General features: G+C 36.2%; 1 protein-coding gene across 1 annotated transcript in view; it reads right to left on the bottom strand.

The window, feature by feature from the left end:
• The window catches only part of LRRK2 (leucine rich repeat kinase 2), a 63,334-nt gene that overhangs the window by 34,057 nt on the left and 10,359 nt on the right, over positions 1–18,918 (bottom strand). The window contains exons 6-19 of the mRNA XM_014308031.2: positions 16,081–16,212; positions 13,454–13,573; positions 12,225–12,349; positions 11,589–11,668; positions 10,896–11,002; positions 9,131–9,260; positions 8,454–8,578; positions 6,652–6,785; positions 4,969–5,113; positions 4,553–4,692; positions 3,087–3,215; positions 2,831–3,001; positions 1,341–1,596; positions 927–1,115 (exon numbers count right to left, since the gene is read on the bottom strand). Coding sequence (XP_014163506.1) covers positions 927–1,115; positions 1,341–1,596; positions 2,831–3,001; positions 3,087–3,215; positions 4,553–4,692; positions 4,969–5,113; positions 6,652–6,785; positions 8,454–8,578; positions 9,131–9,260; positions 10,896–11,002; positions 11,589–11,668; positions 12,225–12,349; positions 13,454–13,573; positions 16,081–16,212 — 1,983 coding nt within the window. The remainder of the gene's footprint in view (positions 1–926; positions 1,116–1,340; positions 1,597–2,830; positions 3,002–3,086; positions 3,216–4,552; positions 4,693–4,968; positions 5,114–6,651; positions 6,786–8,453; positions 8,579–9,130; positions 9,261–10,895; positions 11,003–11,588; positions 11,669–12,224; positions 12,350–13,453; positions 13,574–16,080; positions 16,213–18,918) is intronic.

Genomic DNA, 18,918 nt, shown 5'->3' with positions numbered 1-18,918 from the left:
AAGCTACTTTTAAAACTCCCAAAATCATTCCTGAATTTTTTTATGATAACAACTTTTCTACATGGAGCAACAAATAGACCTACAGAAATTAAAAGTGGTGTTGAATGATATATGGAAAACAACAAAGCAGAATAAAAAAAAGTTCGTTATGATTCTCTGATTCCAAAATTCAAATTCTTCATCTGTGTTGATTTTAAGTAACCAGCTGTTCTAAAACAAGAGCAACATTTGAACAACAAAAAAGATACATTATTAATTAAGGCTACTTTCATTATTAAGTTGCTGGTATTATAGAAAAGAAATGCTGTCGCTCTGTAAGTTAAAGGCATTCAAATGTCCTGGTTACAAAGAATGGTGTTGGGCTGAACACAAATCTGTCATTTACACTTTCTGATCAATTAGTTATCTTTGGGATAGGGCTTGTTTCACCTACTTTATTTGTTAATAACATAGTCCTTTATAGCTGATCTGGTTGTATGAACTTTATTTACAGACTACCCAAGGAACCGAGGAGTTTGTAGATCACAATACACCTGACTTCACAATGAGACAAATTGGGCTCTTGAAGCTCTTGCTTTTTGTCATAAACTATAAAGGCAGCTCAGAAAAAGACAGAAAAAGTCAAAATCTAAATTCAGTTGCAAGAATCTTACTCTCTCTCTACAAAAAACTAAATGCATGACAAACTAATTCTAAATGTATTACTGTGTAAAATTCCTCAAGGTCTTAATTTTATAGGCGAAGTACATACTCACCACAAACTATTTTCCAATGCTACCCCAAACAAAATTTTAGATAGAAGTTTTTTTCTTCATGGGAAGTGTTAAATCTCAAATACAAATAAACAACTGATTTATGGCTATAGTCTAGCCCTGGTACATTAGATTTGGATTATAAAAAGCAAAAAAGAAAAGAAAAACAAGTACCTTCACTATCAATATCATCACTCAAAGGAAAAATACTGTCCACTAATGGGTCAGGTATGAAATTCCAGTCATAGTTTCTGTCCACTCCATCTTCAGACAAGTTTGGATCAGAGGAGGCTCTTAATCTATCCTCTGAAATGTTCTTCATCTGGAATTTGAGCACCATCCTTGCCAGTGCAGAACCTGCACCTATATGTACAAGAAATGGAAAAGATAAAATAATCTCCAAGAAATCTAAGTAGCTTAAAAAAATAACAGAAATAATTTGATTTATTTTCAAGTTTTGCCAAATTTTCCATAGCAAGCTGAATGCTATGAAGAGAGTCTCAACTGAAAGTCTTCAGCTAAAACACATTCATAGTGTCATCAGAAGATATTGACACATTTTGTACAGCAATTTCTATATATACTCACTCTGTTTTCTTGTTTGAGTAAGTTTATCTGGGAACAAAGGAATGAGCCAGGAAGGCTCTAATCTGCCAAAACCAAATCCTCCAAGACAAATACTGCTGTTGGTGACATCAAGGCTAAGCTTCTTTAAGAGCAAGCTGATGATTTGGCTATCTCCTCTCTTTATACTGATGGTCAAAGCACTCCGAACATCCTGCTCTCGAGCACCACTGGCTAATAACAATTCCACCAATTTAGGATTACTTCCTTTCTCACAAACCTAATAGAGAAAAGCAATTATTAAAACAAACCAAGAATATTAAGCATTCCAGTAACAGCTCAGACTGCATTAAGATGCTTGTCTCAAATTCAGAGTGACTTTAAGGATTGTGTCTCTTTCTCAATTATGCAATTCCTTACTCCTTTGAGCATATGCCTTCCTAAGGTGTCTGAGTACCAATTCTAACTTTCATGAAGGCTTTGCCCAAATGTATCAAATGCTTTAGATCTGCAATTGTAATTCTTGTCATGAGTGCACACAATTTTCAGGCAGAAATGAATGGTAATTTATCTAGTTTGGTTATTGCATGTGGCCTATTGCAACTTCACTTATTTAGCTGTTTAGTGGAAAATAGACACTTAGGGGTTATCATCTGGATATTTAATGAACAGGCAACAATAGTCAGTTTCATCAAGCCTTGTCTGATTCTGAGCTCAGCTCTGCTGGCTTTAACTACCTGAAAGGAGGGTGCAGCCAGGTAGAGATCAGCCACTTCCCCCAGGCAGCCAGTGACAGGACAAGAGGACATGGCCTCAAGCTGCTCCAGAGCTGATTGAACTGGACATCAGGAAGAACAGCTTCACTGACAGGGTGGTTAAGCATTGACACCCTAAGTGGTGGAGTCCCCATCCCTGGAAGTGTCCAAGAAACAACTGGATGGGGCATTTAGTGCTCTGGCTTAGTGGACAAGGTGGTTTCAGCCAAAACTTGTACTTCACTATCATGGAGGTCTTTTCCAGCCTTTATGTTTCTATGGTTCAGTCAGCTCCTCCCAGTTTCCAAGTCTGCATTGCTACACAGACCAGTGTTGATTGTGAATATTAAAAACATTTTCTAGAAATACTTTCAGTTACTTCAATAAGAGCACTGTGGTTTCCTACACTGATTTGCCTATGAATGGATGGTCAGCTCCAAACGCAGCTGTGCTTCATCACCCAGAAAGTTCTACCAGCAGAACTGAACACTTCCTAATTCCCTTCAGGCAGTATTGGTGGGGTTCTCTCAGACTATTTAAAACTTTGACACTGAACCAAAATAAAGAAGCACTTATGCAAATCACTTTAAAAAATTAACTTTAAAGGTGGTGACAGTTAGCAAGAAGCACTGGTGAGCATGTGGGAGCAGCATCTCTGTTCTCTGTGTTCAGCCAAATAAATATTTACACGACAACAGAAAGGAACCCAAAAGCAGAACTTGTAAGCAAGAAAATTGTATATATATTTCCATCTATTACCTGATAGATCAAAGAATTTGTCTTTGTCTTCTTATTAACATCAGCTCCCAGTAAAAGTAAACATTCAGCCATAATACTATTGTATTCCATACATGCTTTTTCCAGCATTGTATTTTTTAACTCATCATTTTCAGCTATTTTAGCAAAACATCTACAGCACAGGCTTTGAAACTGAATCGAAAGACAAAAAAATAAAAGTTAGGACAAAAAAGCACCAACATTTTTCAGCTGTGGAACTGTCAGAGAAAAAAGATACCTGTTGATCTCGCTGGTCAGTGAAACACATAGACATCTGATAGAAAATGACTGTGTCAAATGATTCATTTACCAGCAGCTTTGCAAAACAAGGTGACAAACCAAGAATTGCCAAGATTGCATGAAATCCCTAAGAACACAATGAGAACATTGAAAGAAGTACAGTGTTAAAAAGTGTCGCTTTAAACCAGGTCATGCAACAAAATCAAATTTCAACCAAAAAATTTGTGCTTTAATTTTTTTTGTCTTACTTTTAAATATGTAATAGTTAACAAATAGGAAAAGTTTGGGAGAGAAGGCAGAAATAGCAGGTATCTCTGTTTATATAGCTGTAGTTTCATGCTTATTTAGCTGATCCACTTAAACAGATATTAACTATCACTTCGGAAAGTCAAATATGCAACACTATATCTGACAACATCCTGCCTGGCAGTGACAACTGTACTTGTGATTTCCTGAAAATGTAAAGAGGAAACAATCTCCTTCTAACAATATGGAATGAAGATACATCCCCTGTTCCAGTGTGCCGCTCTGTAATCCCTGAATTTTAAAAGAACTATTAGACTAAAGGAAAAAATTAACAGGTGCATATAATAACTAAGAAGAAATACAAAATTATCCCATGATTCTGCAAGCAAAGTTCACCCAGAAGGATGAACTGGGTAAATTATGGACTCTGTGCAAACCCAATTGGAACTAAATCACTTAAAGTAACTTCCTTATTCCAGCATACTGTTTTTATTTCTCTCTATTTTGGTTGCTAAGCTAAAAGTGAAAAGGCTGGGCAAAAAACAGCAGCAAAGAAGGGAGGCTGTATTTGCAATATTTTCATATTCATATGAAAGAGAAATATAGAAACTCTCACAGAAAGCTGATGTCACATGCACATTCTATCCCACTAGAAAAATGAAACTGGTAACAAACTGGGAAAACTTCTGAAGCAGAGGAAACAGAACTTTACACAAGGATTAAATGTGTGTTTACAGACAACTCTCCTTCCATATATAGATGTGGCTCCAAAGTCTGATAGTATTCCAGTAATATATTTTCTTAAATACAGCATTCCTACACTAAGTTTATTCCTGGTGACAAGGCTGTGAACTAAGTTATCTTCTCTGACTTCTCAAAGAAGGGCAATCACTACTCTAATGATGGTTACTTCATGAAATGGTTACAGATTGACAGAATGATGGATCATGACTGAGAAATTTGTTCTAGCTTGTAGATCTCATAAGTTTTAGACAAACACTTAACCTATGCTTACACATTCTGGATTGAATATATGCCTCCAAGAAAACCATCTCTACAACAAATGTCTCCGTTTAATTACAAAGGTTTATACTAATCTAGTAATTTCAATAAAATCAAAATCAAGTAAGTAAAATTATACTTAAATATAACATATTAAAATAATTTTTGATGGTTTTGAGTTTTGTTTTCATCTTCACAGACAGAAATGACACATACATGCATCTGGATTTCAGTGACTTCTTTAAATCGTCGCAGGGTAGAAACCAGAACTGCTGACAGGACGTGCATGGTTGCAATACACAAACTCCTCCGTGTAATCAAAGAGCACAGAAGACTCAAACCCAAGCACTGTATGTCTAGAAGAAAAAGAAATATTATTCAGACACTGATAATTCAGTCATTCTGATGGAATAAACCCATGATTGAAGTAGTCTTTCAGTAACATTCCAGAAAGTACTTGCACAAGCTATTATAAGGCCAGGCATAACTGCAGTGTGAGTGAATCTGAGGACTGTGCAACACTTCTCTTGCCATAACAACCTAAATCACATCCAGCACCATAGAGAAAAACAGATCTGGTACAAACCTCCCACCATGCCATTCTCATTCTGCTGACGAAACACCTTCCCTACCTTTTTCATCTGGATACATCTGCAGGGTGTGAAGCACAGTGTCAGTAGCTCCTTGCTGAGTTAAAATTTCCAGTGCACCAGTGCACTCAGCTACAGAACCAAGCAGTTTCAATCCACACTTCTGAATGCTAGGATTTCCAATAAACTAATGGAGAAAGGAAGATAAAATCAGATCAAGATTGTTCTGCTTACAATGGCAACAGAGGAGTTGCTTGTTCTTAAAGTCACTCTGTAATAACAAATGAATGTTGTTCTTAAATGAAGTTACAGCTGATGTGACAATAAATAACAACAATCACAATTCCAAAAAGATTTTCCTATCAACCATCAGTTTCAGCTGCTCATAACTTCCCCAGATTTTAATCTTTGATTCTGAAAATATTCCCTAGCCACTTTTCTGATGAAAAATTGGATTTTTCCCCTCAAATTCTCATTGATAAGTTTACACCATTTTTCTAGGGCAAGCAGAGGGAGAAAATGTACTTCATTTGTGGTTTAAAAGGAAATAATACGGGGTTTGTTTGGTTGGTTGGTTTTGGGTTTTTTTTTTTTGATAACTGGAAAAAGTAATAACCATGCTGACAACTGAAAAATATTAAAAGAAAAAGATATGAAGCAACATACCTATTACCATCCCCCACCTTTGATGGAGGAACCCTAGATGAGTCCTAGATCTGTGTCACAGCCATCACAAATCTGCAAAATTACTTCAGTGCAGTCACGTCCATCTCTTCCTCCTTATTCTGTCTCTAGTTTTTAATTAAATGTATCAGTTCCTAGCCCTTCTGGCTGATATTGTAATACCCCTAACCACAAACCAGCTGCATTGGAAAATGCAATCAGGATGATCACAAAATATTGAAGACCTTCTGGAGCAAAAATTATTTTATCTCCTTTGTTAACTTCTCTATCTGATATCTTCAGGTCAAGATGTCCTTTAGACACTCCAGAACTATTTCACTGATACATTACTTGCTCTGACTTCTATAGTAAGAGACATAAATTTCCTTGACTGAATCTGTTTGGCAAGCTTAAAATTCCTGAGAGGGACTTCTAAAAATATAGGAATTGCTACATTTTGATTGTGATCATGTGAACCTTGAAAATCTTGTAGAGACTGGATTCTTCTGAAGGCCATGAAGTTAAACATTTCCAATCACTGGGATTTGAGGTTAATTTGCTGAGCAAAGTTCCCAGTTCCCAAAGTTCCCAGTGTTTCCTTTGCATAGACTGAGTCTGCTTCAGCCTTTCATTTTTCAGCTTCTCCTTCAGGGTACTGTGATCACTCTATTTTACAGGGGCTGGAAAAAGTTGAACAGTGAAAAGAATACAGATAACTGAGTTGTCCACTCAGTTCTATGTGTAGCTGAGGTGTAGGCATGAGGACATATATACACCAGTCTGCTTTAAGAAAATAGAAATACCAATAAACTGAATCCTTGAAAAAAACCCTACCTTTTTTTTTAAATAAATATTCTTTGGAATTACTGTATAAAAAAATCATCTAATACACTCCAGAAAAGAAATTAAGAAGAAACTCTAAAATATTCATGAAACTTGGGAGTTAAGATTAATTCTATAAAATCAGTAGGAAAATCAATGCAGAACTAAAAATTACAAATTATTTACTGCTTCAAGTGTAAAATAATGAAAAAATCCATTAGAATAAAGCTTTAACTATACCCGGTTTAAAGCATTAAGCACCAATGAGTGAGTTCCCTCCAAGAGACACTGGCTTTTAATGACTTTTCCTGTAAGTGCAAGAGCAGCATCTCCCACATCTCTGGAAGAATCATTCTGGTGTTCATTCTTTGTACCTGCAACAATGGAAAACAGCCTTCCTCAGAACAGCAGATTTCATATTCTCCCCACCATTAACCCAATAATACAATCTAACAATCAAATGAACACTGAGGTGACTCAGAGAGCATATTTCAGATCTCATGGTACTTTCAGAACACTGTATTGCAGACACTGGAATCCCTCCAGATTTACATTGTAATATGAGTGCATTGTGCTTGAAAGGAAAATTTCACCACATATTTGCTCAGTGCTTACTATGAAAATCAAAACCATGCCAAAGAATCTGTTCTAAGGTACATTGCAATCTATTACTTTTTTGAGCTATGGAGTTCCCTGATACCAACTTCAGAATGCCTCTTCCTTCTGGTAAGGAGACACTATAGAGAAGCTAAAAACTATTTGTTCTTGCTCACTTGGCAGCACATCATAGCACAAATTTTACACACAGATGACATTAAGTGGAATGTGAGCATATACAAAAAAATCAGAGAAAGGTCTTTCAGATTTACCTTTCTTGTAGTATTTGGCACTTGCAGTCAAGTGACACTACAGAAAGTACCCAGAGATCCTTTCAAAGTCATTTTAGCATACATATTTATTGTGATTATTATTTTTCCCATGAATTACTTTTTTATTTCCTAATTAACCTGCAAGTTCCAACATCCAGTTAGTGCTCTCTGTGTTTGATTACACTTTAGAAAGGCCTCTCTTCCAGGATACTGGCAAGCAAAGTGCCTTGCCTCCATGTTAGAACACATATATCAAATCTAAATCTTGCTCTTCATTGAAAAATGAGGAAAGTATTAGGATTAGAACTCAAATAATAGAAGGAAACGGAAAACCTGCAATCAGTCTGCATATTGATCAGGTCACTATTTTCAGAGTTATTCGTTTTGTAAATGTTCAGCTCAAACTGCTGAGAGATACTTGCAAAAAGTTGCTCTGAAAAAAACATCAGTACCCATGTCTGTGCTCCTACACTCAATATCACAGGAAAAAAGCAAGATTTATAGCAGTACATGGACAAAAATAGTAAAACTTTTCCAAAATTCTACTAAAGCCATAAAATTAATAAAGAACATTTTTCCACCCTCTGGATTGCTGATAAAGAGGGTTTTTTTTGGAACGGAACTTCTAACTAAAGTAGTCAGTTTGGTTTCTCCTTTTTGATAGAAAATAGTATATAACTGTATATTTTACATCTTTAAATATATAGATCACTGTCCAGTTTTTATGTTCCTTCCAAGAGACACTATCAAAACAATTGCATTTTGTGTACAACAATGTTCATGTCACTATAAGGATTTGCTCTCGCTTAAAGGGCATTGATGATGCAAACCACAATGACACTGATAGCTCCACACTCACTCCCTGAATTCCTTAGAAGGAATGGAGCTAACTCTACAATGATGAAATCAAGGGGAAATCAGCAGTAATCGTTTTGATCTGTAACCTTCAATACCTCAAATATTTTCTCCCATCTAGTATGTTCCTAAAGACTTACAGCTATTCTCTGCTATGTACAGAACTGCAATAATTTTTGAAGTCACATTAAAAGTTGTCTCATTAGATTGCAATAATTTTTGAAGTCACATTAAAATCTGTCTCATTAGATAAGAAAGACTAAAACCCAGCTATCTGATTCTTTTCTCTGATTTGGTGTATGCCTTTGGATGACTTACTGGGCATCATGAAGTGTAAAAGGACTCGAAGTGCTTCCAGTTGTACAGAGAGTGATTTTTCATGTTTCCTCATGGCTTTTACAACTTCTGATACTGCTACTGTCATTACATCCAGATGAGGGAAACTGAAAATATTGTTCATAAAATAAATAAAATAATGCATTTCCAAATTTTACATAAATTTGTCCTTAATTATCACTGTGTGATAACCCTTTGGAACACTATAAATCTGAAACATAAATTAAACTGTGGTACTTTTATTCATCATAGCAAACTATTTTCATGCCATTCCATTAATTCAGTCTATGTAAATAATTGCATCCTAGCCAACAAGAAATTAATATTAACAAAATGCTATTTTAATAATCAGAGGTAATTTTGTGGGAAATTTCTTATCTCTCAATGCAATTCAGTGTGGCTAACAGAAAGGGAGACCACCCAGAGATTGTCTATTTGAATCTCACTGCTCAAGAACCATGAAGGGAAGAATATGCAGCTCCCTACACACACCTACTTGGGCATTTGACGACAGGGCTCACCAAATTCCATGTCTTAAACAGGGCTGTCAGTCTGTGGTCAATTTCACTCCTAGTCAACAACTTAAATGTAATCACTCTTGGCACCGAATCTCAAAACCCTTCACCATGAAAGTGGACCTGCATTTGTAATTTGATTACCTTCCTTCAAAAACATGATTCAGAATCCTGCAGGCACTTTCAACCATTTCAGGAGAATGTGGATGTTTCCTCATTATATCCAAAACATTCATATGTATGCCTTTTGCCAGTAGTGTCTTCCTAATATTTACTAAAACACAAAAGAGCAAGCATCCTATAAGTAAATCTTTCTTTCTGTGCAGTTCTCAAACACAACTTTTTTTCCTCCTTTTTTTTCCAATGTTTTCACCTCATCAAAGAGATATTACAGTATAAATTAAAATGGGAAGCAATTTGAGCTGAAGCTGATGTATGTTTGCATGGCTTAATCAAACACCTTATAATTTCTAATTGTCTAATAAATTTCTATACATCTACTCTTTTTACTTAAAAGTTAACATATGGGAAGAAGAATGTATAGCCTCACTTATATTTTCAGAAAAGTTTATTCTTAAACTTTTTCCTTGTAATTGCATTCTGTGATAATATAGGAAAGCTAGAGCTTAAAACTTAAAAAAAAACTTTTAACTTCCAAAATGAAACTTAAAAAAATTAACTTATATTTATTAATTCTCTTTACTTTGTTAATTCAGTTTTTGCAAATTCAAATATCCAAGCACACGTAGCAAAAACGGTAACTAATAAAAATTAGAACATTATTAAAATTATCATAGTAACTACCACCAAATCTTGTTATTCCCAGTTCAGTACATCCATTTCAGATGGTTAGTTCAAGCAATACTGCATTATGCCAGCAGGTTTTACTAAGCTTCTTTATGTCTATCATTACTGCTGTAAACACATCCATTCAGGGGGAAAACATAAATAATAATAATTAAAAAGAAAAAAGAATAAAAACTCGCTATAGACTTCCAGAAGGAACCAGAGGCCCACTTGTCAGTAACATGTTATGAAAGTACCTGGGATATGACAATAGTATGCATACATTTATGAGATCCATTTCTCAGTATAGATACATATTGATCTCATAAATAATTATAAAACCTTTTCTGTGTTAGGTTTTATGTACTTGGATGGCTCAATAAACTGGTGATAAAACAATGCTTTCTCACCTAGAGAATGTAATTAACTGCTAGGATTTTTCTTCCTATCTAGCCAGTGGTTTTCAATGTGCAGTCTGCAAACCACTTGAGGTCCATAACCATTTCAAAGGATTCTGTGAAAGTTATCTAATAAAAGCAGGCCAACTGTCAGTAGGCTTAAATACTCTACTCAGGGGTCCACATCTCCACTGAAAAATTTTGAGGGGGTCTGCAAATTGAAAAAAGTTAGGAAACCATGTTAGGGACACAATCAGGAGTAAAGCAATCTTGAAAACTGTCATGCACATGCTTAAGTTTCTACACAATTTGATCCACTGAAGTCAACAGGACTGTGTTAAGCAAGAAGGTGGTACTTGTTGGGCTGTGATCCTTATTCATGTGATTTTTCAACAAATGTTGCTCTTGACGAAATTCAAACATGTGATAAATATTTAAACAAGCATACAAAGAGAGCACAGTTTTTTTCATGTCTCCTACTCCAAAAAGTAGCAATTGCAACACCATTATGTGGCAGAGAGCTCTTAATTTCCTCATATTTTTTTGATACTAGCCAACAGTAACTTTTTCAAAGCAAGGAATAAACTTCCTACTTATCACAACAACATAATATTCTAATCACAGGGAGTACTGTATTCATTCAACAGTACACTAAATTCTCTTTAATTTTTTTTTGCAAAAACTTTCTGCTGAATAAGAAAGAAAATATAATTAAAGTCCCTTACCATTTTGTTGTGACAAAATTGCCAAGGTGCTGGCAGCTGCTTGAAACACTTCTTTTGAAGAGGAGTGCATCAGCATGGAGAGCATCACTGCTCTGTCTATTGGGAACCTTTCAGAGAGAAACAAATCACTGCACATTGACTGTATTACAGTAGTTACTTCATAACTGTTCAGTTTCTTAAAGAAGTATTATGTAACATAATGACAATTTCAGGTGATTGCTCTTGCTCTCTAATATGTTGCCAGAGCAACAGCAAGTAAAATGGAAATTTGTGTCCTGTTCATGCCCAGTAGATTCTCCCTAATGAGGCAGCATTCCCTCTATAATGCTTTTTCATGTGTTTTGTGGGAAAATGAGCACTGCTTTTCTACAATTTTTACATGCTAGGTATCTTAATCTTGTCTGTTTTCCCAATTCTTACATTCTTTATCCCTGTTGCAACTGAGGACAAAATTCTTCACAAACTAAAAATTAGCTCTAATAGGCTGTGTTCTGACCCTTTATGAAAACACTGACATATTTTCCTGAGTCAAGGTTAGCACACTTCGGAAGAACCTTTTCCAGGTGTGGCTGATCATCATGCATTTAATCTACTATAAAATTAAACATAATTGAAAAGTGAAATATCAAATGGCTTAACAACAGGCATGCATTTTTTTTCATTTCCAAAAATCCAGTTTAAGACAACACTGACTGATTATCTCCATCTCCAATCCTCTCATGAAGGTTGCGTTGATACAGAAACAGATTTTTCAAAGCCCAGCACGCAGCCTCCTAAATATAAGCCAAGACAAAAAGATTAAGAAAATACACCTCTAGAAGATTAAAAATATATGAAAAAAAAACTAAATAGTTTGACTGCTTTTCAGTTCACAAAAGAGGTACAAGGCACTTTATGTAGAAATAGAACAAAATGTACACTGTAACATTCTTTATAGCTCAGATAGGCCCAAGTTACAAACATGTGTGACAGTCTCATTATTCGATTTCCATTTTGACATCTATTTTAGGACAAGATTAATTCTTCTCTTGATGGGCCTGTGTTTGGCTGTTGGATACAAAGGAGGTATGTAAACAACAATCTTTGCATGGCCAAAGTTTCAGGTATAAGCCTCATCTTAACTACCTATACCTACATTTGATCTGAAGAAGTAAAACCTCTTAAAATGAACAAAGAAAGGCAAGGAAGGTAAGATTTATTCTAAATCTAACCCAGACATTAAGGTCTTTATTTTTGCCTGAGGATATTGATGAGAAAAGCATGTTTCTAAACATTTTATTTCATACATAATACAGTCTTTCCATATTCCCATCACCCATAATTTCTCACCAGCACATCTGTATTTTTTCGGTGCAGCTCTAATGCTCTGTAACACGCTTCCAACCAGCATAACTTTTCTTCCTCCTCTTCTTCTTTTCTTTCCTCTAAGTCCCGGTTTAAGAATATTGTTTCAGCTGGAAATATAAAATATTTACAATAAATTCTTACTGTGAAAACAAAATATCTATGTCTTAACCTTTCTGTAGTCATGCACGCACTCACACTGGCAATGTGCGAAAATCAGTGGGAAGATAAGCCTTTTCTGGGAAGGAGAAATCTTTTGCTATAAACTCTGAGACAGACTTGCAGACTTGAAAAATGTCTTCAAGGTTATAAAGGGAGTGAAAAACTTAAGTGTAGTGTAGTAAATATCACAGAGTTACAGATCAGTCTAGGCTCTGGCTCTGAAAAGACCTGCATGTACCTCTTTGTTGTGTATTTACGTACAGAATACCACAGACATAAAATATAACTGTGAATCATTTGCATGGAACCACTTATTACAGAGCCATCTACACTGTGAAGGAATGCTGCTTAAAACAAATGCAAATTGCAGTTGCTAAGAGAGAGATAACATGGAAAGTGCAACAGAATTTGAAATATGTAATTTTCTACCTGTGATTTTCAGCAATTAAGGGAAAGAAAGAGATACCAACACTGAGCATAATATCTGAGGCATAATGGAATGTCTACTGATATCTATCTTTGCTATTTTGGGGCCTCTTAAACAGCATTTCTACTGACTTTAATATGGAACAATTACTAAAGGACAAAGAGGATCAGATTCTTAACTTTCTCCCATTAGCTAACTAATTTCTGTCTGAACTGTACTCAAGGAAAAGTTTACATCTTTTAATTGATTTCAGAACTCAAGCACAAGCATTGATTTGCTGCTATCAACTGCCACAGCACGAGTACTGTCATACCTGGCAAACACAACATCAAACCAGTGTTGTTATCACTGGAGACTTTATGTTAAGAAGGGATTATCCAAAATTTGTCTATGAATAAACAGTTTGCTCTGTTCAGATCTGTCAACATAACTTACCAGCTCTGAACATGGTGCAGATGTTGGACATATGATATGAACTCAGACTTATCATAGTGAAACAGCAAACTGTAACCATGTAGGAAATCCAGCTTTGTTGAAGCTGTCCTGCCTGAGGCTTTTGTGTTAAAGAAATGGAGTTTATAATTATTACAGGAAATTACTAGAGTGAAAAGTAACATTTACTTACTTAGAAGAGCTAAACAACTGAGAGCTGCAGCTTGTAACTTTGCATTTTCAGGATATGTTGTAACAGCCTTCACAATGACTTCTGGAACCTTATGTAATACAAGGATATTGAAAAAATTTCCTGAAACCAGATAAGATATCAAATTAATACAAACACATATTTGGAGCTTTACAAGCATTTAACATAAATTTCTCAGCATACAATGCACAAATTTTGTAACAAATGCTGTTTTTCTTACTACAGGGCTTGACATCAAAATTTTATTTGTAGAAAGAAGAGGTTAAGGATGAAAAAAAATTGGGATCTACATTCTTTGTGTGACTTTTTGAATTTTTTTTTTACAAGAGGCAGAAGTTTAATGCAAAATGAAACACACGCTGTCATCAAAATAAGAAAAATACAATTGGTGTATCACTTGCAGACTTCCTGCCAGGAAGCAAATGCAGTCCTGGTCCTGAATTCCTGCAATGATTTGATTTATCCTCTGACACAAATAATTTAACCCTAGTTTACTCTCTGGCTTTGCCCTCCTCATTAAATAAATCAAGGCCAGCATTATAAATATAGAATAGAGTCCTTCTGGAACAGAAGAAAGCCTCTGGATAATAAATAGCCTTTGGATAAGAATAAACAGAAGAAAGCCTTTGGATAATAATAAATTTATTTAAAGTGTAACAATTATTCTAAGTTGTACAGTATTTTTTGTATTACAGGCTGAATATAAGGTACTCTCCAAAAAGCAAGCAAATTCAAATAACTTCCTTGTTTAGAAGTATTATGCAGAAAATAATAGACCAACACTCTGTCAAATATGGTTTGATAGCTATGGCTTCTATTTCGATATTCAATTTCATTTAAATCTTGATAAGCAAAAATGAGAATCAGAGTAGTAATGGGAAAGATCAGTTCTGTGGTCATATTATATCAGCATCCCTGTTTCTTAACATATTTTAATGGAAAAGGTTTGTTTGTGTAAGTGCATTACTTACCTAAAGAAATTAATAAACCTAGGCTATGTGATGAGTAGTTCTGTTGGATTTGGGCTGGCCAGACAGGTATCAGCCAGTTAAAATTCCAAAGACAGTCAAATCTAGGATAGCCATTACCATATTAGCAAGCATGCATGATGATTTTGGAAGCTAGTACATGCTAACTTTACCATTTCACTGCCAGTTAACATGGGTTTAGGAAGAGAGTGTCCATCAGAATAATCTGGGAAACAACATGGCTATACATATGAAAATCTTCCAGACTATTTCCAGAAGCACCTAACATTTTTATATCTGCTCCCATAATTGCATGGTGCTGTGAACACCTCTTTCATAACTCTATTAAAGCAGCTCTTTATTAAGATGAAGGGCTCAAAGAAGAAATGGATCTTGTGGCTGCTTTTCTGCCCGTCTTCATTGTTGGTCAGTATAAACACATGGCAAACATCTGATTGAAACCAGGCTGGTTGCACTCACAGCAAGATCAAGGTCTCTCAACCAAGTTGCTGTGTCCCCACAAGTGCTTGGTTTCCCTGTGTATCTTCAGTTAGCCTTGCACAGCAAAATGTTCAAGGTCAGCATCACTGCTTTCCAAAGAAACCCTGCAATTACCACCTCAGCAGCCACCACATTTCCCTAAAAATCTCATCTGGCTTTCTGAAGGGGAATGGGAAATTGCTCCAGGTTGCAGACAGGTCTGATCTGTATTTTCTACCATATCTGCATGAAGAAGCGGAAACAGATGGTGAAAGGATGGGACCAACTTTATTATGGGGAATCATGCACTGGTACCAGCATCTGCAGTAGCTTCAGACCACCACCTGCAAAAATTGTGAAGTCTAACTCTTGATGAAGAAGAACCAGCCATGGAGTGAGGGCTGCTCAGGCAGCTGCTCACAGTGGGCTTGCATGCAGCAGGGAGAAAAACATATTTATTGTCATTTGAACTTCCTATTAGGTGGTTCTTGGCAAGTGCTCAAATGGATTTATTAGTCACAAGTGTGAGAACAGAGCTGCTAAGAGATACAACTTTTTGCCACTGACATAATTTCTCTTAATGTGACACCAGCCCATTTTAGCCCAGACAACTGAAGTACTTTTGTCCAAGTCAAGGCAAGTTCAGAACCCAGTGATTCATTCACTGCTGCAGCACAGGGAGGCCCCAAGACAGCATCATCACTGTCAGGAACACAGGTCTCTGAAGATAAATGCACTGCAAGGAGGAAAGCTAGAGTTTTACAGAATACTTTTCAGCTAATTCTGCAGCACCAGTTGTTTCTCACACATTCACCACTGGCACTTCAAAAAATGAAATCTCTAAGTAATTTTCTTCTTTTCTATAGTAACTTTATTCAGAATCAGACCTACTGATTTTCCATTCTCCTGTTGTGATTCTCACCCTTTTTTGCCTCATACTTCCCTCTAACTTAAGTCCTTTATGGCAGCTGCTCATTGTTATATTTATCACATAAGGACACCATATTGACTGTGGTCATGGTCATCATTAGGCACAAGGATCTATGCACCACCCTGAGGATTATTGGAATAGCAGTTGCTGTCTGTTAACACTCCCAGTTAAATCCAACTCTTACACAGTCAGAATAAGCTGACTTTACATAAACAACTTTGTGAACTTACCCAATGTAAGCTTGTGCAACAAACAGCAACTCACTTCCTGAACTGTTTCACTGCTGGGGAAACTTTTCATCATTTCCACTATAACATTGTAGCAGCGAACATTTCCCGACATAAGCACTTCAACATTGCTGGCTGAAGAAAGAAACAGAAACAAAAACTGCTTCATAAGACAGAGGAAAAAAAAAGTTGACTGGATTCTAAATCAGACTTTAGCTAAATAGATTTATTTAGGGAACTGTGATTATATTGCAATTTTTACCTTGCACCTTGAAGGAAAAGTGGCTTTATTTCTTGATATGGTTATAAAATGATGATGAACATTTGGAAACTATTCATTAAAACAATGCTTTCTCACCTAGAGAATGGTAATTGACCGCTAGGATTTTTCTTCCTATCTAGCCAGTGGTTTTCAATGTGCAGTCAAAATTCAGATTAACATTTCTGGTTTTTTCCCATTCTGTATCAGGCCATGTAACAGAAACCTCCTCCCAAACTAATCTTAGGTAGCTTTTTTCTTAAATGTGAACAAGCTGTTTTATAAATACTATATCAATCTTATAAATGGTGTTTCTAACATGATTGTAAACAAGCACACATTTTACAATATTTCAGTACTATTCCCAGGGGCATAAAATTAAGAAAAAAAATTAGACATTTTTTCCCATAAACTTCATTCTCTAGTAATTTATTTGATTTAATCATGCATTTCTGAGTTTTCCTTCTTTTTTTAGGGGGCAAGTTAGGAAGTTATTATTCTCATACAAATTAGTTCTACAGTACACCTGTTGTTCAGTACCTGAGGGTACTGAAATTTTCATCTAATGTTCCTGCAATATTTTGAAAGCTATTGCACACCCTGTATTTTACAGAATCACAGAGGATTGACATTGGAAGGAACAGCTAACAGGTCACTGTGTCCAACCCATGTGTTCAAGCAGGGCTGCCTACAGCAGGTTGTCCAGATGGCTTCTGAGTATTTCCAAGGACAGAAACTTCACAGCCACTCCAAGAAAACTGTGCCAGAGCTTGGTCACTCTCACCCTGTTACTTTTTATTACTCAGGCCAGATACAGAAACCAACAGGACAATCATGTGAGCCCATACAAAGACAGAATGTATTCATTCCAACTGAGGACAGAGTGATCTTACATACACTGATTTCAGGCAAAACAGCATCATGGTAGTTAAAACACAGAGTATGAAAGCATCCTTGTAGCATCTCTATCCAGGGTATGAGACAGAATATGAACCCAAGAAATCTTGGCCAAAATCCTGGCCCAACTGAATGAAAGGGAGTCCTGTCACCAGCTCCAAGGGAGTTAGCATTACTCTGCTGAGGTCTATAAATTTTCTTAATTGCTCTTTCAACAGCTTGGCTTCCCTGATTACAACATAAGAGAAATATTCACAACTGTAGCATTAAAGATAATCACCCTTTTTAAAAGAGCAGCAAATCTTAAAAATAATACATCTCTAAATACTAAATCATGACAACCTACTGGATGAAAAAGCAAGCTCTGAGTGGGAAGCATTTCTGAAGCACTCTATTTGATAGTGAAGGAAGGTACCTTTCACAATGCTTTAATAAGACAGCCATTTATCACGTCATTCTCAACTGAAAACACACATTCCACAAAACAGTATTGCATCACTCCACAGTAAGTTATGACTTCAAAGGTGATACTTATGAATATAGTAAAATAGTCAGATGATTCCAAAATTGATCACTACAGAGATGGCATAATGAACTGCATGTTAAAATCTGCAAGATCCAAGCAATGGCACATCTGCAGCAAGTCTCCATGTCCCAGAACAAGGTAGAGAAAAAGAGGTGAAACAGATCTCATTTAATCTTAACCACCAAAACTTGGTCATCCAGGTTCTCTCAACAATTGATGATGAGATCTGAGCACTCTGTATGGAGACTCATCCCAGCTGGTTTAGGGTTAGGTAATCTGGAGGTGACTGTTCCTCCCTACTAAACAGAGCCCAAGCCTGGCTGTCTCCCTGTGCCCGCCATTTAGATGGGTAACATTCTGTGATCCACCACTCCACTTCGGAGGACAGTCAGCAGCAAAGCATTTTTCTCATGCCACAAATACTGAGATTAAAGAGTTCTTGTACACCCTTATCCTACAATTTCTTATAACATGAGCCAGAACCAAGTCTAAGTATGTATTAATGAAAGAAAGCATAGTGAGGTACTCACTCAGAATAGAGACTTGAACTTCAGGGTATGGGGAGACATTTGCTACTGGCTAAGTTACATTGTGTACCTAACACTGAATTATATTCTCCGTGGTGGCCTTAAAGGACTATATTTTGTTGAGTTCTTGAGGGATGTCACCAACCAAGAGTAGGAATACCAGCTTTGCACACTCATGTGCAAGTAGTCTCTGTTCCTCTGGCTGTTTTCAATCTTTTATATTAGAAATTAGAGTACTAAATACTTACTTTAGAGCAGGTCTTTTTCATGCCTTGTCTCGTTACACTTTGTGTAACTATTTACTGTTTTGAAAAGTACTTAAAATGTGGCAACCTCCTCCCTAGAAAACAGCAGTAACTTTTGGGCTAGGGTAAAATTATTTCTGACTCAAGGGATACTAAATTTTTTAAATACTAACTGGAACAGCAAGAGTTTTAAGAAACAGGAACTAGACAGCTTGGAGTCTGATGAAATGCAGGACACTTCAGTCTAGTTCTTGTTCAGTGGGCACTGATGGGGCCAGCACAGCTCCTATAGAGCCAGACAGGATGTACAAGCAAGGTTTTGTAAGTAAACACACTTGCAGGAGGTACAACTTTATGCACCTCATGAAAGACACGGAGAGCAGAACC

The sequence above is a fragment of the Geospiza fortis genome, unplaced genomic scaffold (genome assembly GCF_000277835.1).
Source record: "Geospiza fortis unplaced genomic scaffold, GeoFor_1.0 scaffold424, whole genome shotgun sequence".
NCBI lineage: Eukaryota > Metazoa > Chordata > Aves > Passeriformes > Thraupidae > Geospiza > Geospiza fortis.
Note: the sequence above shows the minus strand (reverse complement) of the source record. Positions and strands in the feature narration are given on the sequence as shown.